At 37.0% G+C, this 26,763-nt stretch overlaps 1 protein-coding gene across 2 annotated transcripts in view; it reads right to left on the minus strand.

The window, feature by feature from the left end:
* The window catches only part of LRR (capping protein regulator and myosin 1 linker 1 leucine rich repeat protein), a 109,880-nt gene that overhangs the window by 19,635 nt on the left and 63,482 nt on the right, over positions 1–26,763 (minus strand). For both annotated transcript variants that reach the window (XM_081745064.1, XM_081745065.1), the window contains 8 exons: positions 25,988–26,153; positions 24,582–24,734; positions 22,691–22,807; positions 20,723–20,898; positions 19,816–19,903; positions 16,362–16,508; positions 2,406–2,544; positions 531–753 (listed from right to left, as the gene is read on the minus strand). In XM_081745064.1, coding sequence (XP_081601190.1) covers positions 531–753; positions 2,406–2,544; positions 16,362–16,508; positions 19,816–19,903; positions 20,723–20,898; positions 22,691–22,807; positions 24,582–24,734; positions 25,988–26,153 — 1,209 coding nt within the window. The remainder of the gene's footprint in view (positions 1–530; positions 754–2,405; positions 2,545–16,361; positions 16,509–19,815; positions 19,904–20,722; positions 20,899–22,690; positions 22,808–24,581; positions 24,735–25,987; positions 26,154–26,763) is intronic.

Raw genomic sequence — 26,763 nt, forward strand, 5'->3', positions numbered from 1 at the left:
AATTATGAGGTTCTCATGCTTGACTGTTCGATTGACTGATATTATATATGTTCTATGATGATAAAAAGATTTCTAAAAGATAACTATCAGAGACTGAAATGTGCAGTATTATCAAAAGTTAAAAATCTACGTTAAGTAGTTGTCAAAACTGATTAACTACATTCTTCATTATTTATTCACGTCATCCGGAAAAATTGTTAATTTCAAGTTAAGATAACTTACTTTCTGCTCTGGATTACGTCACAACTAGCTCGTTCATTACCTAATACTCTAGCTTCTCACTGTTTCAAGATATCCAGCGAGACCTTTAGCATTTCTTGTGACATGTTATTTCAAAACGATTTCTATGTAATAGATTACATACTTTATAAAACATGCACCTCATACTTCTACAGTATTAAATTCATTGGAAAGGAAAAACCATATGAACAAGATTGGAATGAGCTTTTGGTGTCACAGCCTCGACGTAGTTCACGAGCTGAAGCCCTTGCATGTAATCTCGTTTCCCCATTTTGTAATGAGACACTTACTTCTCGTCGGAAGCGGGCGATATAAGAGGTGTTGTTGGAGTAACCGAGCCAGGATGGAAGAACGTGTCTAACCCTTCTCCCAAGTCTTGTATGTTCTCGATTATCTCTGTTGGTTGCAGCATCGGCCGCGACGGGGCGCGAGTCTTCATCCGTCGAGGTCGCCCTTTAACCAAGTGCTGCAGTTGGTGTCCAATGGCAGTTGGCATTTCGGAATCCATGGATTCTATAACAACAAAGAAACAAGACAAACTAGAAGCAGAAACCTCATTTCTAAACTTCTTTCCTATTAACTGTGTATGCTTTAAAAAAAAGTAATTACACCAGGGCGCAAAATTTCAGTCAACGCACTCGACAATCTAAAAATGATGATCGGCAGTATCTCTCAAGTACAAATTATGAGAGATCCACCCCCCACGATCTTTGGTTTGACAAGGAAAATGATTACATCGGGGCATAAAATTCCAAAACCCGACAATTAGATTCAGGATAATCAATTTTGAATTGGACAAATTCATATACATGTTTAAAAATATCTTACCTTAAGACTTCACGTTTGTGTAACGCTCTCTCTCTGCACTGAAGTACTAGTTGTCGATTGCAGTTTTCGGATCAAAGTCCTAAATTGAGTCGAGGCATGAACCATTTCTACTGAACACGGGTCGCCAGCTCTAACTTTCTAGTCGCCAATGGCGACCTGGCGACCATAAATTTGGGCCCTGCATTACACTATTGGTTTGGATATCAAAATTATACAATAATGTAAATTTTCGTTATGTTTAAAATTCTGTATTTTATAACTGTTAGTTTTTTGTTGAAAAAAAGAAACGGATTGTTATCTATATAAACCAATACCCTGAGGGAAATAGATTTTCGATCTTACTTTGAAAGTTCATTACGACGTCTTCGAAATTGGGCTTCGAGGTTTCAATAGATAGCCCACTGAAATTTACATGATTTCTACTTCATTGCATAGAACACGTCACTGTTCGTCTTATGTTTGTTTACTATTTCAACGTCCAGGGCCGCCCACAGATTTCATGTGTCCCCTCATAAATTTTGAGACACTCTCCCACCCCCGGTCGTCAGCCCTGTTTCCAACTCCACTTTTGAAAATAGCCACGTAAAATTCAAAAGTTGCTAAATTCCTGTACTACCAATGGAATAAAATTTATCCTTCACACCAATTGGTATTTGGAAAGTCGCTATTTTTACATTTTAAGGGGCCCACAGACCCACACATTTACATGACCAACATGCATGAAAGATTTGTTTCATCTTGCATGTTGGAAGAATTTTTTACCCATATACGTACCAACTTGCTGTCCAACTTACTAGGAGAATGAATCGGAGGAGAGTCACGTGATTTCTTCCGCTATCGTGATTGGCGGACCGGCAAAACTATCATGCATGTTTACAGAGGATTTTGAAAACTTTCAACATGCATGAACGAGGCCATACACGATCAACTTGCCTGTGGTTTTATCATTTTTCAGGCATGTGGGAAGGTTTCTTCATGCATGTGTCTGCGTGTATGGGCCCCTGTATATGTAATTTTATCTACTTTAACCTCTATAAAAGGTACCTATTATTCTTTTGTTACTGTTTGGAATTTCAAACTTGAAATAAATCACAACTGAATGAAGAAAACTTAAGACAGAGAGAGAGATAATTCCATTGCCTCTCCTTATGGGCAGTCGTGCAACGTATTATTTTATGTAATTTTCTTGAAGCTATTAGCCTGTAATGACTTATTGTGCTTCATTCTTTCGAAATTTTACATTATCATCAATAGAATTTAAGTATTCTTATCTATTCATAATGAATCTTAATGATAACAACTGTTTACTAATTACAGGCTACCAAGAATTCGTTTACCTTCGGAGGACTTGGAAAGAATTGGAAGCAGATCAGGAATATCACCCACAGACAGACCATCAGCGCCATCTATAACAGACTTTGGTCGTAATTTTCGCCCATGCAACGACTTCCTTTTGAATGATAACTGTGGTGTCGCCTGGAAAGAAGATACGAACATTCGCAACGTCCACAAAACAATTATTTTAACAAATTTCAGATACCTTAGCAGCTAGCAGTGATCATCTTGGAAAGAATAGCATTTTTATCATGAGTTCAGTTATACTTTATGATTAACAATTAAACACAGAATGCTTTCTATACAATACAACATAGCGTGTCAATAGTCTCTGTAATGCTTTTTTTTTATTTATTTTTTCTGAATGAATTACATTACAAAATTTCTTCTAAAATTTAAAGCAATATATCTCAATACATCAATCATGAGAGACTTATTAAATATATATATGCGTCATTACTGATACATCTCGTACAAAATTGTTTTGTTGCTAATGATAAAAAAAAAAAAAAAAGTTGAACTTCATATTAAAAATTGATTAAGACTACATTTCTAGGTTTTCGCAAACATATTCCCGATTTTTAACCTTAACTAAGGGCAAGACAAAGCAAATTTAATTTCAGTGGCACTGAAAGTGTTAACTACTAAATAATGCAGGCAGTGCATGCGGTCGAAATCAAAAATTGATATCAAAATGGAGCAGCGAACGGAATACGCCGTTTTGTTTCAAATTTAAAAAATTATCGAAAGACTCATGAAATCCTGACAACAGTTTACGAAGAATATGCTGTCACCTTGAAGTGTTTTTATGAATGGTTTAAACGTCTCCAAGAAGAGCGGGAGACTGCGGAAAATACCCCCCGAAGTAACATGTATGCAACTGCACGCACCCCGGACAACGCACAGAAACTGAAGGAATTTTTGACCCAGGATCGTCGTGTGACAGTGCGAATATTAGTGGAGGAAGTGGGAATTGGTCGTGAGACGGCCCACCTCATAGTGACCCACGATTAGGGTAAACGCAACCTTTGCTCCTGACTCGTGCCTCACACTTTGACGTTGGAACAAATTAAGTTCGGCCTGACGTTTGTGGAAATCTCACCGAGATGGCGGGTCGACACCCAAATTTCCTGAAAACCACCGTCACAGACTAGGATTTAGATTTCTGGCCTTTCAGCATCTAAGGCTATTTAGCCCTTCACGTTTTGAGGGATGACGTCCCTCGGCGAGCACACAATTCGGGGAAAGGGAAGGAAGAAATGATGGGGGAAGGAAGGAAGCGGCCTGGAACCTGTAAGTTAGATACCACCCCGGCATTTGCCTGGTATGAATGAGGAAAACCCAGGAAAACCTCATTCAGGGTGGCTGGCCTGAAAAAGCGTTTTACACTTTTTCGACCGAGTGCCCCCACCGGGAAACGAACACCGTCACAGGCCACGAGGCTTGGTGCATCAGGTACGATCCCGAAGGTAAGCATCAAGGTATGGAGTGGCGGTGTCCGGGATCGCCGAAAAGCAAGAACGTGCGATGTGAGAGATCCTGCACCAAGACAATGCTCGTCATTATTCTTTGATCTGAGGATCTCATCCATAAAGAATTCCTTCATGAGGTCACCACGTTACATGCCACTATGTATGTGGGAATACTGAAACGTCTGTTGCAACGGATAAGCAAGCACGCTCCCAGTACGCCAAGCAAAGCGACTGGACCCTGCTCCATAATATCCAACTACACACTGCTTTTCTGGTGCAGAAATTCCTGGACAACAGGGAATGGGTCTCACTCAATCACCGATACTACGCCTAGATTTGTCTCCCCCGAAGTTTTTCTTGTTTCCCCAAATTGAAATCAGCCCTGAAAAGCTAGAGGTTTTCTGACATTTCGGACATCCAACGTAATGATACGACCCAATTGATGGCCATCCCTAAAGACAAGTACGCCAGGAATTTCCAAGACTTGTACAGCCGTTTCCAGAAGTCATTAACAACAACGAGATTACTTACAAGGACAGTTCCTGCTGTTTCAGGCATGATAACAATCCATTCGAAATATAGACACATTCACCGAACTTTCCGGGCACAGTTTGTACATTTATTTGGAACTATATTTTACATTTATTTTCAGTTCTAAACTTTAGGCATCAAAGGTACTGTAATTACTTCAGTATCGTGTTTTCGTAAGATTTGAAGGAAAAATATGAACTTAATTACACTAAATTCGTACTTTCTTTCAAATATTACAGTTTTTTTTCTTGTTTGCAAAAATAGAATTCAAAATATCCTTACAAGGCTCGTTATAGTACTGTTAAATAGCACGATGATTCTATGCGCAAAGAATTAGTGGTTTTATGACGAATAAATTCTGGAATTATCACTGCTGAACGTTTTGAAGAAAAAATAATAAACGAAAATCAATTCCAGTGGTCACGGTTGATTTCACGCTCTTCATAAAGATTAAAAACAAACAATCAGAACACAGTTGGTGACCCGAATTCAGAAACTTTCGGCGCACAAAGCTGTGGAACACAACCTCTGTTGTCTATTATACCCATTTAAACATTAATTCCTACAGAAACATTCCGGACTCGGCTACCAAAAAGTGAGATATATATATATATATTCCTTAGACGATGGAACGCATGCCAACCAAATTTTGTTCAGATTTGGCAAATACAGGGTGGCCCATAATAATGTATCTGATGTTTGACTGTAGCCCATAATAATGTATCTGATGTTTGACTGACTGTAATATTTGTAATTCTGGACAAAAAGTTTCGATATGGCAACATTGTGTAGCCTGAGAATGGGGATAACGGTTACTGGATTTAGAGCCGTTAGTGTATGCCAAACAGGATAAACGAAACATTCCTGAGCCGCTAGATCGGTCAACGTGGGTCTGTGAAGCGGCCAGCTCGATTTCCTGATTTGTACCCACCTAACATTCTCTTATGGGTTTTTTAAAGGCCAAAGTGTATCAACACTCACATATGCAATTTGGCCGAACTACAGAAAGCTATCACAGAAGAGTTCCACAAGATACCAGTACGGGTCGTCAATCTGCTTGTGACAACGTTGCTCTTCGTCTCCAGGCATGTAGCGATTTGGATGATGCATTGATGAACCATGCCATGGGAAAGAGATTAAAATTCTTGTTAGAAAAGGTAACAGAGTCATGTATTTATGTTCAACTTTATCTTCAAGTTACGTTGCTGGTTTCTTTACCGTCATATACATAACCATGGGCCACCCTGTAGTTACCGCGAAATAAGGTATTCCCTTCCACACACGGAGTGGAACTATAAGCTCCAGTATGCCTACGCCGGGAGTTAATCGATAAAATAAAGTGTCTACCCACCCCATGAAGGAATTGGGGAATTACTTAAATTAAGAACTGAACTCCGACATAACATTCAAAGAAAAGCCGTTCCTAATTTTTATAGAACGTTGTTCCAAGTTTATGGTAACGAATTCAACCACCTAAATAGCAACATGAACATGAACACGCCTGAGAAGTTATCGTGAGTAGTTCGAAAATGCTGTGTGTTGACTTGCAAGGAGGACAGTTGTGTATGTGGGAGTGATCATATGGCTCCGAAAATTACGGCTTTTTGGCAGACCTACATAGCCAAAGAAATAAACAGTGCATAACAAAATGTTTCCACATGTCAAAGAAAGGAATCACCCCTGGCGTTGAATCGCTACTAAACAGATACTTCTACTGTTGCAGGACCTCTAATACACTGCAAATACTAGAGGACCTGGTGTACACTCAATGTGCTACAAAAAGTGCATTCTTTAGTTGCGACGTGAGAATCCACCGATTTAAAAAAAAAAAAAAAAAAAAAAAAAAGCAGAAGACTCGAGTTCATATGCTTGGTCTCCCATATACCACGGAGAGAAAGACGAAGACTCCAAAGCTGTACGAACGTCATGTTGCAGGGGTCATGTGGCAGTTTGCAGTGATTCTAGATGAGGCATAGACGATGACATATATCTGTTGGAATATGATAGAAAAAGCGCAATCATCTATCGTTCCCGTAAATCTTGAGGTCGTTCTGACTGGGTACGTGAACGTGCGGAATGTTTCCTACACGTCTTTATGACTGTTGGTGGTTACTGTTATAATGGCAAATTTACGCTACGCACTATGAACAAAAAGATTAAAATCAATGTAGCAAATTACGAGGACAACATTTTGGAGCCGCTATACTGTCACAATATTCCATCTGTAAATGTCAGCAACACATCTCGCGTTGTCATTCACGATAAAGTATCCAATCATACAGTGATGTCAACGGGGACGTACATGAAACAGGAATTCCGTTTTGCACACATTTGTGTGAAATCTTCTGAAGCATCCCTTATGGACTTTTGTGGGTTCCCGTTGTTGAAACAAGCGTTGGGCTCTCGACAGACGGATACACTCCGCGATCTTCGGAAAGGTTATGAAGAGTGGAACATACTTGATCAAAGTGTGCTTCAACGCAGTCTCTTTCAGTGGAACTAAAATGCAGGCAACAGTTAACAAACAGGAGTTGTACATCGAGCACAATCATTGGCGGTGTTGCAGTATTTCTTATGTTGGTAAGGATGCGAATTCAGGGGCTATGAACCTGATATGACCTTCTGTAATTTAGTACTTTTTAAGTGCTGCGTTCTTATACAGCTCAAATTTTGATCTGCCTTATATTTTGTCGTTTGTTTATACAAAAAGTCCAAAAACTACGTAAACTGACGATAACCTATTATAATATGCATTCGATATGAAGAAATACCTAAATTAGAATGATTACCTTAAAACGAAGAACACATTGTAAAATTTCGTCAGCAGCTGACAGTTACCATTTTTGTTCCTTACTTCTTAAGCGATTGATATAAAACTAAGTCATTCCGTCGATCCATAAAATTCGACAACCATTCTCACTGAATTCCTTTTATTCGAAACTATCATAGTTACAGCAAACTTATGATTCTAATATGGCTACCATTTGAACGCTTAAAAGCTGCTCTTCTGCTACATTTTTTCCCCCTCTCTACTTCCTCCACCCTTTCTTTTTATCTGATGACACGTTATGTGACAATGTCGTCACTATTGTCCGGGAGAAGTATTATTATCCTATTTTCATAGAGAATTCTACAATCATGTCAAAAATCCCGTTTCAAATCCTGTAACTACTTTTTTAGTTTGCATTACCCGCTTTTTTCTTTGTCTCGGTAGCTGACCATGTATACTAGATCATTAGATTGTTTTTGTTTGAATGGAATTTTCTTTCATAAAATCTTTTTAGTAAACGTGGTACTAAAGCAAAAGGGCTGATAAAAGTACATGATACAAAATTTAGCGAAACGAACATAGTGGCAAGAAAAAACAGGAGAAACCTTCAGAAAACCAAAGTACACGATGTATATATTAACTGATGGAATTATAAGTGGGAGGGCATGGAAGAACTCCAAGAAAATCTAAAGATACAATGCCCTTCACTACAAACAGCACCTGGAACCGAACCAAGATGTGAGCAGCTGGGACGAGGAGAAGGGATCATGGTCTGGCTGACCCTACAAATTCTGTTGGGCCTATGTCGAACATATTGGCCATAATACCTGCAAAATGGCCGAAATTTTAGACCAAAAGCGGGGTTGAAGTTTGCTGCTAGATATGACTCTGCATGCAGCCTTATGTACTGCACTGTGGATCAAACCTGAAATCTCTTGGTTACTCGTGAATTTTCTTCGGCTAATGGAACGTGAGAGAAATATCTTTATACAATAGATTGTGCAGTTGCATTAAAAAAAAAAAAAAAAAAAAAAGTTTTTTTTCTCAATACATTACAACATTTTCTCTTAAATATGAACTTAAAGTTCTTAAAATAAATAATATCAACACTGAATCATCATCTAGCATATTTTCTGAAATGATTATATTTAAATTCTCAAAACATACGTATTTATACATTCAATTTTTGTTAGTCTCTTTCAGTAAGTCCACCAACACCACCTGCGAGTACTTTCCATGTACATCCAACAGTCCATGGAGGATTAAGCAACCATGCTTTGAGAATTTTATTTAATACAACAATCATCATTGCAATTTACATGCAAAAATAATACGTAAAATATACTGAAATATAATCATGCAAAGAATTTGTGGTCAGGTAAGAACTGTGAATCTACAAACTGATTTCGGAAATAAATTGTGTCTATCTAAGAGCTATAATTTTCATGCGAAAAATTAAACGTTCGAGTTCCTATTCACTCTATGAGGAACCAAACAACATAAATCTATCTCATTACAATTTTGCAGTCACTGTAGGCTGATAATATGGACCACTTTTATTTTTGTTTCCTGGCCGTCTTGTCGTTTTAACCAATATACCATTAAAAAAAAAAAAAAAAAAAAAAAAAAAAATAATGCTCAATAGTAAATTACTATTCATAAGACTCCTTTGTCTTCTTGTGTATTGAAGTTTGGCGACCCTTTTCAGCACAGAGGCTATATAAGAGATAGACCTACAGTTTAAAGTGTGGGCCGTACTGCGTTCATTTTTTTAATCCTCTCCCATCGGAAATCGAACTCCGGACCACGTGTAGCAAAGACTTATGTGCTAACCAGTAGACCGGCTGACGTACCTATATTCTCTCTCTCTATCTTTTTTTTTTTTAAAGTTTGTCCTGGAATTATGCTCCGAGGTTAAAAGAAGAAGTGGTGATAATAATGAACAAAACGGTGGGAGGAAACGGCAGAATCCCGAGAAAACTGACGCACACAGTGTTTGTCCACCAAAAAGCCCATTCGGCGCGAGTTGAGACCGAATCAGGAACCGCACACACACCAAAGGTGAAAGTTTACCACCGCACCACCACTTATGCTTGTGTATCAATAACCCAATTTGTAGACTCATGGAGTTATATTTCTTTACGGCCTGTCTTCTGGTCTAAGGGCTATAGCGCGCGCCTTTTGTACGTGGGGTTCCGGGTTCGATTCGATTCCCGGTGGGAGAGTGTTGAATGCACTACGGTCGTTGAGTTTTCCATTTTTTCTCTTGTGCATGGGGGCAGAACTAATCCAGCCGACACTTAAGTAGCCAAAATCTCAATGACACGTTTCGCGATCTCAAGTTCAGTTTTTGTTTCAAAGAAATACAGTCAGCCTACAGCGTCACTGTACGCAAACTGAGTAGCTCCCGTTCCCTGCTTATCTTTTCCTTTAGAATTACACTTAATCTCCGTTAATCTACTAAATCTTTCTTCACTTCCTTATTTTAGCTGCTACCATGTCCCTCAGAATATCAGGTCGTCTAAAAAGTATTGAAGCTTTAGAAGTCAACATCGAGAACACAGTGTTTGTATGAAACTACATATGCACCAGTTTGTTCGATGATCTTTTGCCATTTTCGCGGCACAACAACCTTGTCACTATAAAACTTCTGCGGCCCCTAGTAGAAAACAAGTGACACGTGGCTTTCACATGTCTCTTTTGAAACTAACTTAATATCATTTAGAGAGTTCTCCAGAGACGGAAATAAATTATAGTCTGACGGTGCCATGTCCAAGTCATGCGGTGCATGTATTAAAGCCTCCCAACCAAGTTCTCGAAATTTCTAACGGGTCATTAAATATGTATGTGATCTGACATGTGTCAGCGTGGTATACAATCACCTTTCTGTTCAAACAATTCTTTGGAATTGCTAGGTACTAGAGACCTGCACGGGCCGAATTTTTTGGCCCGAACCCAATCCAGCCCGAATGTACCTAGGCCCGGCCCAGCCCGGGCCCGATAAATTTTAAAAGTTTCATTTTGTAACATTTTTCACGGGCACACTTCTTCAACGTTTGCCTTTATTCTAATTATCGTTTAACGAAAGTCAATAATTATTAAAGAATTGCAATTAATCGGCCCCAGCCCGGTCCGACCTGAAGAGAAATCAGTGTCCCAAAGAAATAACTGAGTCGATCCGCCCAAGCCCGGCCCGTGCAAGTCTCAACTAGGTACACTCATGCTAATTGTTGACAGCAAGTCCTAATCTAGCGTTCTACCGTGTGACAGCAGCTCGTGATGTATGATGCCCGTCTAATCTCACCAAACGCACAAAATAATCTTCCTGGGCATCAGTTTGGGCTTTGTTACAGACTGTGCAACCACAACCTTTTACACATTGTTGTTGTAGGTTATGCACTTTCATCACTCGTGAGCAACCGCTTCAGAAATGGTTCGAGTTCGTTATGTTTCAGTAAGGGATTTGCAGACAGAAATTCGATCGAGTAAATGTTTTTGAGTCAGATTATATGACACTCAAACATCGTGCTTCTTTTTGTATCCAGTTTTTTTAACGCAGTTTGGTGATGGATGTTTAGGTTTATTGGCGATACCATGACTGCTACATGATGATCTTGCTGAACTTCTGCTAGAATATCATCCACTTTTACTGTGATTGGTCGTCCACTGAGAGGAGTATCTTGAACATCGACATTTTCAGAACGAAAGCGACTATTTTTTTTTCTTTCTTTCTTTTGATATTGTATATTTTTCCCATAATCAGCACAGATTTGTTCACGGGTCTGCACAATATTTTTACCTTTATCGAAATATAATTATAAAATGCAGAGCAGTTTTGATGAAAATTCACTCACTTTTACGGTGCAATACTTTATGCCTGATTACAAGAATTCCAACACTTTTTGCACAGCTACTAGCTTCAACCATGAACAGTCACATTGATGTTATGGCTGATCCACTACGACTTACATATCCTGAGATTTGGACACTAACGCCATGTAATGCGCGCAAGGTTCAATACTTTTTAAACTACCTGATAAAATTTATTCTCCTAATAAAATCACTTAATGACAAAATTTTTTACAGAAAAGTACGTGAGACTCTCAAACTGAATGGTTATATGTAGAAGATACCACAACTGAAATTTACTTCTCACATATACAAAGCTTGACAAAACTCCAGACTGATCCTGGTACTCTGTAACTGGTAATGACATTTTTTTTTTTTTTTTTTTTTTTCATGTGAGATTCTTCTATAGAATATATGAAGATTTGGTGAAGGGAGCATCTATGTCCTAAACATCGGTCATCGAAGACACGTATGTTTCTATTGTCATAGGTACTTACATGGAACTAAGGGCAAACAAGCTTTGCTGTACGTTGCAAAAAAAATTATCAACACAGAGTTACGAGTTGATCGGAAGTGTTTATCACAAAAACACCCTATCATATGCGAATGGACGTGAAGATGTTTTTGTTCACCCTAGAAGTGGATGTCGGTCAATCGGTCGTTTCGATGATAATGTGGAGCGTATTCGCGACCCGCTGCAGTCAGACAGTCGCATTACATTCTGCATGATGAAGATGTTCTGTACATTAACCACTAAACGATCCGACATATCCTGAAAAAAGATCTGTGAAAGAAAAAGGAAGATTTGTGCCTATTCTTTGAAGAGCAAAAAACCTCAGAGAACCGCGTGCTGCATGAAGTCGGACCCTTCACTGCTGGATCACATCGTCATAGGTGATGAAATCTGGTTCTATCAATATCAGAATTTATGACAATGGCAGGGCTCATAGTGGTCTGGTCTCTTGTAAATAGTTGAAAAGTGACTAAAATCTCATCATGGCTCTTTTTTCCTTTGTCAATTTCTCCATCACCTCTCTCTATGTTGTTTTGTTTCATCTTTTCTTCTTTACTTCTTCTTTTTGAGCTTTCTCCTTTCTTAGGTTTCCTAAGTATGCTTTGTAGTTACGGTAAGCAGACTTGGCAGATGTAAGAAGCTTCTGAGTAACTGGAACCAGTTCTAGCCTATTTCCGAAGTTCTTCATCCCAGACATTATATTTAACTTAGCATTGAGAGTTCTCAAAGCCATGAAATATTCAAATTCATCACCTACTTTTAAGAAGAGCATACAAGAAGCATAACACAAGACGAACACGATGAACCACACACACACACACACACACAATGTTGAGCGGAGCATTAACTATTACGAAAGAAAACTAGGGTTCTCAACCCCACCTTGCGAGTTTAAGCATCCACTAACCATCCACTGTGCTTTAGAAAGAATAAAAGCTGAAGTGAGGATAAAGCTGACTGTTTCACATGTGGCAGCAAGTACTGAAGCTTTCAGAAGAGTAATGAGTAAAAAGTTTCTGCCTTTTTCCATTTATTTTTATATTTTTCTTACAAAACTGCCAATGTAAAATATAAATCACACGAGAAAATAACTTTTTGGTCACTTTTCCTCCCAAAAAAGTAACTTTTAGCGACAAATCTTAAAAAAAAAAAAAAAAAGTAACTTTTAGTGACCAACTTGAAAAAAAGTAACTTTTACTTAAAAAAAGAAAGTGACTCTCGCTATGAGCCCTGCAATGGGAAGCAGATTCTTCGATGATCCAATGTTTTACTTGTTTTCTTTAGCAAATCTTCACATCTCCTACAACAAAGAATATTGAACCATTGATCTGCTATCAGTCAAATTTGGAACTTTACTGTCAAACTTTGTATTAATTATTATAGTTCTGAAAAGTGAATCCTCCAATCTAATCTTATTTCTACACTGCTTACTTATAGAAAATCACCTAAAAATTTAATAATTTATTTCTGTATTCCTCTGAAATTTTTTCTTTACTTGGTAATTGCTATCAGATGCAATAATCTGAATCTCCATAACAGATGCTTATATTAAGGATACATAAATTATATTACACTCTTGAAGTCAGTTGATGCTTCTCATGCAAACGAGAGAACGCAGATCAAAAGATACACTTTCTATACGGCATACGAGGGAGAGTTAATCAAATATCAAGTGACGTTAGATGACCTGACACTTTGCGAACTTTGTCAACATGCTGTCAAATGTGTAGAAAATATGTTTAACCCGATATGAAAAAATAACGATAAAATTGTGAATGCAAGTAGAAGTTGCATTAAAAAAAAAAAGTAACTATGAAGATCAGTGTTACATTGTTTTCCACAATGAATTTTGGTAAAAAAAAAATAACAAAATAAACATTCTTTTACGTTAGTAACGATATTTGTAAATAACATACAATAATATCAACTTAAATAGTTCCATATTATATATATTACCAGGCATTCTTGTCTAAATTATGTATCAGTACAATGATACACACACATAAAATTAATATTCGAGAGATGCAATGATATTATTAGTAACTAAAATTATTGTACTTACTTATAGGAAGTAAGAGCGTGCGTCAAAAATACTGTCACTAAAGACATACAAAGTACATGGATAGAAAATTCCAAATTTAAATTACATTACAGGAACGATGGATTATTTCTTTCTACACGAAGAGAAAATAAATAAACCATGCATCTGGTAATTCAGTAATAACTTTATACTTACAAGATTCAAATATTCCAGCTTCTACGCAGGCAACGGGGAAAAATACAAAGTTCTATTAGCATCTTTCAATAACCTAGGACACACTTACATCAACATGTTTATTTCAATTAGCAATCTCTTTTATGTTCATAACTTCTAGCCAATGTCACATAGAAAATTCAGTATCATGTTATGAGGTATCTTAACCGTCCACAAAATGGATAATTGATATTACTCCACATAATTTATGAAGGTTTAATGTTTAAGAGCCTGCCTTACTAAAAATAAAACAAAATTTACCATTTTTCTTTTGCCTGATTATTCATCAGTGAAAGGAGATAATGAAATGTAAGTTATCACAATCATAGATAATGCTATCCTATAACAGAAAATATGAACCTGAAGAATGTTCAGTGTTGGAATCCATAGAAATTACAGTGTTGCCAGAAAAACAATTTCCCTAAAATCTAAGTTAAGACAGCGAGTAGAGGAATGAACTCAACTGCATTTGATTACGTATCATGTTGTTTTGGCTTCTTGTGAACTACTTTTTAATTAACATTATTATTTAGCTTTAATAACTGTATGTTAAAACTATTTTGCTTATTACAAACTAAATACAACTATTATTTAAAAAGTAGTTCACAGGAAACCAAAACAATATGATACGTAACCAAATGATGTTGAGTTTGTTCCTCTACTCGCTATCTTAACTTAGATTTTAGGGAAATTGTTTTTCTGGCAACACTGTAATTTCTATGGATGGCAACACTGAACATTCTTCAGGTTCATATTTTCTGTTGTAGAATAGCATTATCTATGATTGTGGTGACTTGCATTTCATTATATCCTTTCACTGATGAATAAACAAGCAAAAGAAAAATGGTAAACTTTGTATTATTTTTAGTAAGGCAGGCTCTTAACTACCGTTAAGCTCATTTGCTTTCAACGTTTTCGATGTCTTATCACCCACACACACACATGACAAATAATCCTAAATTCTACTGAAAATGGTTTTCAAATGAAAATAACCTTTAAAAACAGTTAACCCAGACACATTTGAATTGATTGCTGACACACATACTAAAACATGTTTAAATTGGCTACACTTGATTCCACACAAAATGTTCCCTAACGAGGATGAACCAGTAAGTCTTACGCCTAATGTTCGTACAAACGTAAACCAAGCTTAGAACGTTAACGTGTTGTTTTGCTAGATACAGTATTCACGTTGTTACGATTAATTATTTTGTCCGAAAGGTGTTTAAGAAAGTCTGTCATCATTGATATCGGTAATTTATTATTAAAGGTGTATTTTCAGATACCCTTTCAAATGGTATCCAGCCTACACCACCTCCGTTGCCTTGATCCTGGAATTAACTATTGTTCGATAGTCACTATCCTAAGTTTTCATGGCTTCGATATCACCATCCATACGATGTCTCTTCAAGTTTAAACATATTGGACACAGAGTGCCACTTATTTTTAAAAGAAAACCATCTCTTCTCGCTAGTAAGTTACTGTATGAGAGAGCTGAATCATGTGACGCTATTGTCAGAAGTTAGCAAATTAATTATAGTAATTTCTATGTAATTAATGGATAGAACTAGCGGTGTGATAAAGAACAAAAATACATTACAGCTTCCTGCATTTTCCTTTTACTCTAGACCTAAGACTTATTGATCCACCCTCATACATTAGTGGGCAACCCTGAGAAAAAACATCATATAGCCAGATGCTCTTTTTTAAGATTTATGTCCCACTGTTATGCCGGGTAGGCTAAAGGAGACTGTGATGATGAGAAATGAATGAAATGATGGAATGAAGATAGTAGGAGGCAACAGAAGAACCCCGAGAAAACCCACGCACACGGTGTTTGTCCACCACAAAGCTAACTTGGCGCGAACTGGGATCGAACTAGACCCCATCCACCAGAGGTGAACGTTCTACCATTGAGACACGGGGAGAGGGGCATATAGCCAGAGGCATATGACGAAGTCAGAGAAATGGCTAACTTAACAACTTGTGGTATACAAAATGAAACCTGTAAAGGTGCTACAGGCTAAATCTTAGCAATCAAACAAACGCTAAAGACCCTGCAACGATTTAAAAACTAGAAAATAACTGAAAATTACAAGTTGCGTTGGTACTCAGAGCCAAATTCAAGGAGTTATTTTAAGGATTCAGAAACGCTGATTTACTTTGTATTTCAACATTTGAGGCAAGTTTTATAATTTCTTAACAATTTCATTCACATGGTATTTTCTATTTACAATATTTAAAACCTAAACATTTCTTGTTTAAATTTTCTACGATTCTTTTCCTATTAAAGAACGAACATGCTTTAAACAACAGACAAAAGTAATAAAAATTCACCTCTGTTACGCCTAAAACAATTTCTCAATCGTTTGTAACATTTGAAAAGTTGCCAACTCATATATTTACTTTTGACGAAATGAAGTGTGTATATAGACAAAAGAATGATGACATTCAGATACACACTTATTACTTTCAATTACTTATTACTTAAATAATCCAAAAAAACTTGCATAAACACAAGTTTAATAACATCTTAATATTTATATCGGTAATTCTAGTAATACTTACAACTGGAGAATAGTCCGATTTCTGGCTTAAAGTATCCACTACTGACAGACTGTCACTGTTATCGTCTTTGGAGGAACTCGAAGTAAGAAACGCTCTGTGAGGAACAGCGTCTGACGTTGACGGCCTTTTCCGAGTGACGTCGCCAAGCTACAAAGAAGAAGAAAAAGTCTTAGTGTTACCGAAATAGATAACTTATTAATTTTCGTTGGTATTTACAATTCTGGCTCTCCATGAGACAGCAGAGTCCTACGTCAATACATGTCATAGCAACTCGAAAAGTTTTGATAATATTCAGAAAATTCGGAGAGACTCTTGTATAATTGATCTCACTTGTAGTTACTCGAAAGGACACGGAACAGAATAGTTTAGACACTTTACACCGGAGATGGAAACATTTTTTGCTTTAAAGGTCTGACTGAAAATGTACACTTCGTACGAAGGCTCCATATGATAGTTTTGAATAAACATTTTTTTTTCTTTCTTAAACTGTAAGTTATATTAAAATATACTTGAAAATCTATAAAATTTATATAACTTCAAAATTATATTTCATATTTCTGATATATTTATATATATAAATTACAACAGACCCAGAAGGGCGCAGTTTCTCACTCTTGCTCTACACAACTGATAATGTAAGCATGTTTGTACAGAAAATCCTGTGGACTTGTCTATCTTATAAATAAGGCTATCTTGCCCTTTTGTATCCTCTTGCAGACTTATTAAAAAAAATATATATATATTTTTGCAAGCCTGCGATAATGTCTACCGCTTAAAAGCTTCTAAGCACACGTGTCCTAGATGTCAAATATCAAGGTGACCATCTACATTTCAATTACTGGATTCTTCTTCCACACACACAATCCTATCACTTATTTCACACTGTAACAATATCCAAATATTAAATTAACACTGCCTTGATTACTGGTGTTTTAAGTAAATCACTCAAACATATAAAATACAAATTATTATTTTTATTACAAACTGGGTGTGTTTAAAATCCCATCAACATGTTGATTTAGAGTTGTCAAACACTATATGATACTTTTTTTGTGAGTATGAAAGGCTGTAATTGTGATATTTAGTATTTTCATACGTAGCTTGAGTTCGTAGTTGCAATGTTTCATAGTAAAATTAAATAAATAAATAAAAATAAAAAAGAAAAGTACCATATAATGCCTGGCAACTCTGAATCAAGATGAGATTTTAAATGTGCTCAATTGGTAAGAAGAATAAAACAGTTTTATTTTACGTGATTCGGTGATTTACTCAAGTAGCATAATTCAGTTTATATATACTAATGAAAGGAGCAAATAATCGCCTTTCTATTTACACACAAAGGCTTCTATAGGACAAAATTCTAACGAAAAGAGTGAAAAAGTGACTGACTGGATCGGGACTCAAGACCGGGACCTCCGGCATACCGTGCCGATACGTTAACCACTACATTATCCAATTCGCTTCCCAGAACAGCCACTCGCTCAATCACTCTCGAGGTTGGTACTGTGATTGGTTGTTTCGGTTGCGTCCTTTTTTTCATTAGTATATATGAAATTATAACCATCATAAGGTGCTCGGTATATGAACATAGGATTGTCCAGTCACAGCAGAGGTCTGTGGTACAACCCACGTAGTCCAAGATGAGAGCACTGACCTCGAGAGTGAGAGAATGAGTGACTGTTCTGAGAAGCGGACTGGGTGGTGTAGTGGTTAACGTATCGGTACTGTATGCCGGTCTTAGGTTCGAGTTCCGGTTCAGTCAGTCACTTTTTCACTTTTTGCATTATAATTCAGTTTAGTTTGGTGGTTAGATATTTTTGTAGTACGAAATACGTGAAGGTAGAAGAACCCAATTACTGGAATATTTTATTTCTAGATGTGTACTCAGATCAAGATACCAGATGCTTTTAAAGGTGTCAAAATTATCGTACCCTGAATAAAAGATATTCACTTTGCTCTTCTGAGGGTCTTTTTTTAATGAATTCGTAAAAGAATACAGAAGAGCAATTTGAAAATTTTTTCTCAATTTATTTACAAATACACAAGCTGAAAAGAAATGAATGAAATGAAATCTTTGAGTTTTACGTCCCATGGTTATGCCGATTAGGCTAAAGGAGACGATGATGATGAGTAATGAATGAAATTGTGGAATGAAGAAAGTGAAAGGAAACGGGAGAACCCCGAGGAAACCCACGCACACGGTGTTTGTCCACCACAAAGTTCACCTGGCGGGGGCTCGGATCGAATCCGGGACCCCAAACACCAGAGGTGAACGCTCTACTACTGAGCCACCGCGGCCCCTTACAAGCTGAAAGGAGTTTTGTACAAAATATCGAAGAACTTCACTACATACATATTACATTTATCATCTCACTTTCTACCTCTTCAAGACTGGAAGAGCCTCTCCAAAGGATGCATACAAATACTTGTACTCTTTATTAACAAGCTCTCTCGTGGTTAAGCGGTTAGCGTACGTGCCTTTAGAGTAGGAGACCCGGGTTCGATTCAAAGCGGGAGCTCATGTGGTTCGGATCCACGTTAAGCTGTAAGTGTCTGAGTCTAATATATCTTCGTTGCTGAAAGGGACCCTAAATTCAAAAACTAAAGTCTTCATTAACTTGAAATAATCTCGGTATATATCATTTAATAATTCTTTAAATTTTCACCGAGTACTCTTCATCAAAGGCATTTTCTTAATATTAGTAGTTTTTATTATTTCAAGTTTGTTGCCATACAGTACATCTGCACTGCTGCAAAAGTATTGAGTAATTTCAAGATAGATCTAACTGATTATGTTTGTTACTGATCCTGTTACATATTGTAAATTACTATTATTACCAAATTATTATTTCAACATCGTACTCTGAAACACAAGTTTATAAAAAAGAAAGCCTTATTATATTAAGAAAAAAAGTTTATCTACTATTAGCTTCAAACAAAGTAATCTATTTTTGTGACTAAGCTTGTTTTACGTGTTCCATATTTTGAAATTTACTCTCTTGATAGTTTCAAATTGGTATCCAAAATGAAAATGAAAATGAAATAAAATCTTTAAGTTTTACGTCTCACGCTTATGCCAACTAGGCTAAAGGAGACGGTGATGATGAGAAATGAATGAAATGAAGAAAGTGGGAGGAAACAGGAGAACCCTGGGAAAACCCACGCACACGGTGTTTGTTCACCACAAAGCTCACTTGGCGCGAGCTGGGATCGAACCACGGACCCCATGCACCAGAGGTGAACGTATTTGGGTGACTAAGGAAGTAAAAACTTTCTGTCTTCATTTCATTCATCTCAATGTAAAAATTGGAAGAAATTTCAGGTGATATTTTAACATGATAATATTTGGCGCAAACCCGAAATATTGTTTTCATCAAATTATTCAAAAAGATTAAAATAAAAAGCAATTAAGTATCATAGTACAGCTTCGCACAAAACAATTAGTGACACTTACCAGGGACTTGTAGCTTCTTGACAAAGATTCTATTACTTCATCAGTGATGCGATCTGATATATGAGCAGACACAGCAAGATTTAATTCACTGTTGGGAGAGAAAAATAATATGAGATCCAAACTGATTCACTAACATAATAATTATAAAATATATTGCATGACATTGTTCGTTTATTAAGCTAAATAAAACTCTTAACGTTAATATTACAAAATGATGTGAATGCTACACATGCCATTTTTTACGCAACTTTACATCTAATGATTTTTTTAAATCTTTAGGTTGGTTGATTCTTTGCTTGCTCGTGACATTTCACCCAACTATTTCTCTGTGGATATATTCAGAGGAACTACTGAACTACAACCAATAATAGATGAGTCATGCAGATTCAAGTTACGGTGTATAGCTTGATTAGTCTATATACTTTAGTATCAGTTGCTGTCATAATGAAAAGCTTGATTAGTGTATATACATCAGTATCAGTTGCTAGTAAATGAAATGAAATCTTTGAGTTTTACGTCCCACGGTTATGCCTGTTAGGCTAAAGGAGACGAAGATGATGAGTAATGAATGAAATGATGGAATGAAGAAAGTGGGAGGAAACGGGAGAACCCCGAGAAAACCCACGCACGCGGTGTTTGTCCACCACAAAGTTCACTTGGCGGGGGCTGGGATCGAACCCGGGACCCCAAGCACCAGAAGTGAACGCTCTACCACTGAGCCACTGCGGCCCCTATCAGTTGCTAGTGTCATAATGAAAAGCTTGATTAGTGCATATATACTTTAGTATCAATTGCTAGTGTTATAATGAAAGGCTTGATTAGTGTATATAGTTCAGTATCAGTTGCATCTCAATAGCAGCGTGGTTGTCACATGCTAATAAAATTGACCAAATTTCCAAATACTTACTTGACTTTGTTCATAATGTCTGTTCCAGCCTTCTCCAGAAGACACGTTGTTACATACTCTACAGGCATTTTGCTCTTTTCTCGACATGTTCTTCTCAGCTGCTCCCGGAAGCGCTCGTTGGACAGAGAATGGGCGCATAAATCCCTCGCGCAGTTGATCATGCTTTCCACGGTGTCCTGAAATCACACACATTAATTTAATTTTATGACATCTGCAGTACATGCACTTAAAAGTATCAGAAAAATATAAAAACTCAGGTCTTGTATATCTGGTCTTCCACATGCAGTTTTTCATATTATCTTACAAACAAGAATCTCTCACTATTCTATAATACGTTAAAGTTTCCATAATTTTACATACCATAATTTTTTAAGGTTGCCCAACATAAAAATTGTCTATTTCCATTGATAGTCCAGACCAACGCGTTTAACCGTTATGTCCCGATACATTGCTGGCTGGCTGAGATGAGGACTTTACTTGACAACAGTATCAGTTGAACATGATCCGTAGAACGATGAAAATAAAAGTATTAATTTTCTGCGAGTGGTTCATTTGTGGACTCCCCGCCGCCCATTATAGCAATTCAGCAAAAGTGAAACAGTGCATCATCAGCAAAGCTGGTGTGGGTATCGTCATCCGTGGATCTACCTAACAGGCCCCTGCAGTATGGGATCGGCCGGAAATTTTTAGAACATTCTCCCCAACATAATGCGCTCCATTAGGACAGCAGTGAAACTACCCCCCCCCCCCCCCCAACAGAGAAAAGCTTGCCATTGACACTATATTTCAGAATGCACGATTTCCAACTTTATCCGGAAAGCTTCGCTGTGGAAGCGTCGACATCACTTCACAGAGTGCCAATTCCAGATGTTCAAAACGCCGGCTAGATGAGACCAATAGAGTTCGATCCATTTTCTACCGTCAGATCTCAGGACTCATTCTGACTTTGTGCTGCAGTTCAAGGAAAAGTTTTCCAATGTATTTCCAGTGGTGGCGGGATATTGTAGTCGGGGAACGCTGCCTCTTATCGAAGTGCCTTGTAACGGCTAAATCAATATAGCTTACTTCCACAAGAACGCTATGAACCCTCTGTATGACACATGCATACACATCCTCCGCGTGCATGGTGACGAGGTAACAAATATGTGAATCCAAATCGATAAAGCCTCCATCATACTGCTCGACCATCCCAGGCGTTACAAGCAAGGAAGGCAGAAGAGAGAAATTCCAATGATCCCATTTTACTCCATCCCTCTAAAATCCAAAGACACCTCATCAATTGACTACTGTGGGTTTGGATTCTTTAAACAGGTGCTCGCTCGACGCCATCCCTGTTAGATAATAGCGAACATTCTTAGGTATATAGACACAAATCAAACTGAGAACCTTCATTTAAGTCGGTTAAAAAATCCTCTGACGTAATTGAGGACGAAAGTATCAATTACGCTCAATAAGGTAAATAACTTACGTTTTTCAATAATAAATATTTATGCTCTACTCTTTTAAAACTTGAGGACCTTCGCGTAGCGTAGTTGCTAACGCTCCCGCCTTTGACGCGAACGGTCCCAGGTTCGATTCCCAGTGGAGGCACTCAGTCGAAAAAATGTAAAGCTTTTTCAGGCCAGCAATCCTGAATGCGGTTTTCCTGGGTTTTTCTCATTCACACTAGGCAAATGCAGGGGTGGTACCTAACTTATAAGTCCCAGGCTGCTTCCTTCCTTCCCCAATCCTTTCTTCCTTCCTTTTCTCCGGATAGTGTGTTCGCCGAGGACGTCGTCCCTCAAAACGTGACGGGCTAACATGGCCATAGATGCCGAAAGCACAGAAATCTAAATCCTAAAAATCTTTTAAAACTTGCATACAAACAAAAATACTCGTACATGACAAAGTATTATGATGAATCATATATTTACCAAGTTGTTAGTCGTTTTAAGAATTTACAAAGAATTCGAATAAGAGATGACTCACCTGCAAATGATTGGTGATGACAGTATGAAGCTCTTCGGAAACTTGTCTTAATTTCACGTCAACGGGATTTCCAGCCTCTTCCTGCCTTTGTACTAATTCGTGTAATCTGGGGAGAAGCTGAAATTACAGACAAAAAATATGACGAAGTAATAATACTCCCAGTCATAATGTTGTGACATTGTTTAGATTTAACTATTACTATGCAATGCAATTCGCATTTTTTGATCTTTCACACACTGCTATGCATAAGCATGGTAAATCTTATACGACGATTCTATTCGTCGTTTCAAGGGAAGTACACGTTAAATGCGGAAATAATAATAATAATAATAATAATAATAATAATAATAATAATAATAATAATAGAAGAAGAAGAAGAATATCCTAGCAGGTGAACGATGATTTCTGACAGCTTTGCACAAGGCCACGGCGAGCGAACAGAAGTTAGCAGGTCAACCAACCTTAGGCTCAGAACCTGTTGCGTCTCCATGGTAACCACCGCACATTGCCAAACTTTCACTCACCCCCTCCCTCCCTTTTGCCGTCCATTCAGTCAAGTCACTTTGCTTATCTTTTGTTTCGAACTTCCGCTTTTGCATGTTGTGTGAATATTGTGTGGGCGAGTTAATTTTTGTTGTTGTTTCGTATAAAAGTGGAGCTTGAGAGAAAATGGCATCTGCATGAAGAAAGGATAATCGTGTTGTTTTAAATAGTCAATCTCGGGCACTTATGTATAATATGCGGGAATATTTTGAGGCAGAAAGGGAAAATAGAGGACCATTACTTCCACTTTTTAAGATTGTGCAGAGAGGATCTGCAGCTCTGCATATCGGAACGGCCACTAAAGAAAAGTGCCCAGAAAATTTGAATGAGCCTTCAGGGTGTATTAAAACTCCGGGAAAAAAATAAAGAAGATATTCAAGAGTGACAAATCTGGATGCATTTTAAACAGATGCCATCTGCCGACATCTTTATGACTACTACCAGCGAAAAGAAGTTCCCACCCGGAAAAAAGTACTTGTTTCACTTAAGGATAATGGTTTGTTCGATGGGCGTAAAACTAATTTATCGTTGGTATTGAAGTGGAAGAAGTATTTTGGGCAAAAAGTTTTGTTGGAAAGAACACAAGTTGTTACCAAAAGATGACAGTTCTTGCGGGACATTTTACAAGAGCATCGAGAAAACGTTGTGTGGATAGATGAACATGGGTTAATGCAAATCATACTAGGTCGCAGGGGTGGACGGACTTGTTTAGATTTCCATTTTAACCACACAAGAAAATTATTCTGAACAGATTCAACAGAGTTTCCAAAATATTCAGGTTCACAATTCCAAATAACAGTTACATATTTAAAGGTGAGACCATACATTACATAAAGAACCCTGCATGTATTAATTGCGTTAAACTTTCTACACAACCATTTAGTAAGTGCTAAATTTCTCTTAGCTTTAGATGTTATAACCTGAAGATATTTCTGAAACAATAGTTTCGTACCCAAAGTAATTTTTAAATCGTTAACATAATTTACAAATTGAATATAATGGTTACCAAAATTATATTTATATAGAGGAATATAATAATAATAATAATAATAATAATAATAATAATAATAATAATAATAATAATAATAATAATAATAATAATAATAATAATAATAATAATAATAATAATCTATTGTGTGTAAGATATCTACTCAGATAGTACCACTTTTTCTAAAAAGTTTCGTGACTTATCCCATACTCAGGGCGATTGACTCTTGGGGAAGCCCAGAACTAGCCGATGCGTTACGGATGAAGACATCAGCGAATGTCGAAATGTCTTCTCAATTTTAAATGATACTGAGGTAAGAACATTTTATTCAATTCCTTGTAAATAAAAATATCCAATTACCTGCTTGGAGTTATCTGCATCTTGGATAAGCCCTTGAGCAAGGTTAATATCATTATTGGAGTCCAACGAGTTGCTCTTCAGGTTGTGAATAACGTCTTGCGTCTGGACTACTAAGCGATCTACCATTTGTTGTGTTGAGCTTAAAAGGAAACCCTGAAAATGTACATTTTAACAGGAGTTAAAAGCTTTTTAAAGGATGGCACAGAACTGCAAGTCAATGCTACAGGAAAAAAAATTATGATTACTGAATAAAATCTAACATATGGATTATGGTGCGGGTTCTTATATATCCTACACATATTACTTTTTATTCTTTCTTTTTATTTTAAAAAAATAATGAAGTTAGCGCAATTTAATTGCTCTATTGTATCTCAACTAACGGAATAATTACTTCAATCTATTGAAACTTGTTCTTAATCAAAAACATCTAAATTACATCAGGAAGTCTTTATATATATATATATATATATATATATATATATATATATATATATATATATATATAAAAGTCTTTTGCGTAAGAGATGATGTTAGTGTCCCAAATCTCTGTACATACCGTATTTACGCGAATCTAAGACGCACCCCAATTTTTGAAGGGGAAAAAAAAATCCTCGAATGTAAGACGCACCCTTGGCGAAAATGAAAAAGAAAACTACACTGCATTGATTTTAAAGAATTAAATAATAATAATAATATAATAAACATGGGAAAACAAATAATGTCACGGGAAAATAAAGAAATATTGAACTTCCTGCTGGAATTCATGTGTATCTGTATACGGTATATTCATGTGTATCTGTTAGTACTATTTTTCCTAATGCAATTACGGTACAACAGGTGCTTGCGTCAGTTTTATGGCAATCCATTATCGGTATCATATTATATTATACCAGTATGTTTTGTGCCTTTAACTTCCTGATTTGCAGAGTTCTTAAACTCCTTATTTTGTTATCAAAACATGTGACTCAACTGTCTGTGCTCTTTAAACGGAGGAAGACACTAGTCACGGTATGTGGGAAGGAAAGGAACAATCTCCGCTATCATAAATCCACAAGAATGATTCATCTCTTTCATTTACCACTGGTTTGCGGGCTAATTTTAAAGTTTATTTATTTATTTTGAGTAAAATGCACGATTTTAGTTCTGCATTCTGTTCGTACACACAAAATATACATTCTCTACGGGATTAGCAATTTTTGGCAAAACTCCATCTAATCTGGCCTAAATTTGCATAACTCAAATCTATGACGCACCTTGATCTTGGAAGCCCCACCCCCCCAAAAAAAAAACCGACAAAAATGTGCGTCTTAGAATTGCGTAAATACGGTATTTCAGAAAAGATCAGATCACTCTCACAGCATCAAAAAGAGTTTATAAGGGTGGTCACGTTGAGTGAGTTTTCTTACCTGTTGAAGTCGAAACGCTTGTGCATTGTTGTACTTCTTGGGCGACACATTCCGATGGAGAAGATCCTGAATTCTTTTAGTAACTGCTTCCGTTCGTTCTGCTGAGACTTTCATACATGCCATCAGGTCGATCACCGGAAATGGCATGTACTGCACCGTGTAATTACTAGAAATGGAAAGAAAGTGAGAACATAAAATATCAGAGAATTATCATAAAATTATATAGTCTTAATCACATTAGCTCGATGGCGATATACCGCCCGGATTTTTACTTGCGTAGTATGAGATTGGCACATTGCTGGCTTTCTAGGTCGGAGATAGCTGATTCAAATAGTCAACTGTCTGATAATATACGGTAAACATCTAAAATTCTATTTGCTCACCAGAAATCCAATGATAGGCCATGACCGCTACCCAATCGTCTTTAAACATTAAAAAAAAAAAACTAGTTATTTCCCAAATAATTCGGCTTGACTTCAAATTGCCTGCACGTTAGCGCCAACTATTAGCCTGTTGAGAACTATTAGGATTTAGCACGACTGGTAGAGTGTCATGAGTTTATAATAAGAATTAAAAATACAGAAAGTTGTTCGCTCTATATCCGACCATTTTCGATTCGATGCAGCCACCTGCTGTATCATGCTGGAACTATGGGTTTGCTGGAGCAGTGTTGTGTCTGATTTTGTAGATGCGTGAGTGTTGGTAGTGAGTATTATTAAATGGCATCGAAAATCAACCGGTACTGGCACAGTTACGTAATGGCCTTTCATGTTAAG

Source organism: Thermobia domestica, chromosome 18, assembly GCF_964235325.1.
Source record: "Thermobia domestica chromosome 18, izTheDome1.hap1.1, whole genome shotgun sequence".
NCBI classification, from domain to species: domain Eukaryota; kingdom Metazoa; phylum Arthropoda; class Insecta; order Zygentoma; family Lepismatidae; genus Thermobia; species Thermobia domestica.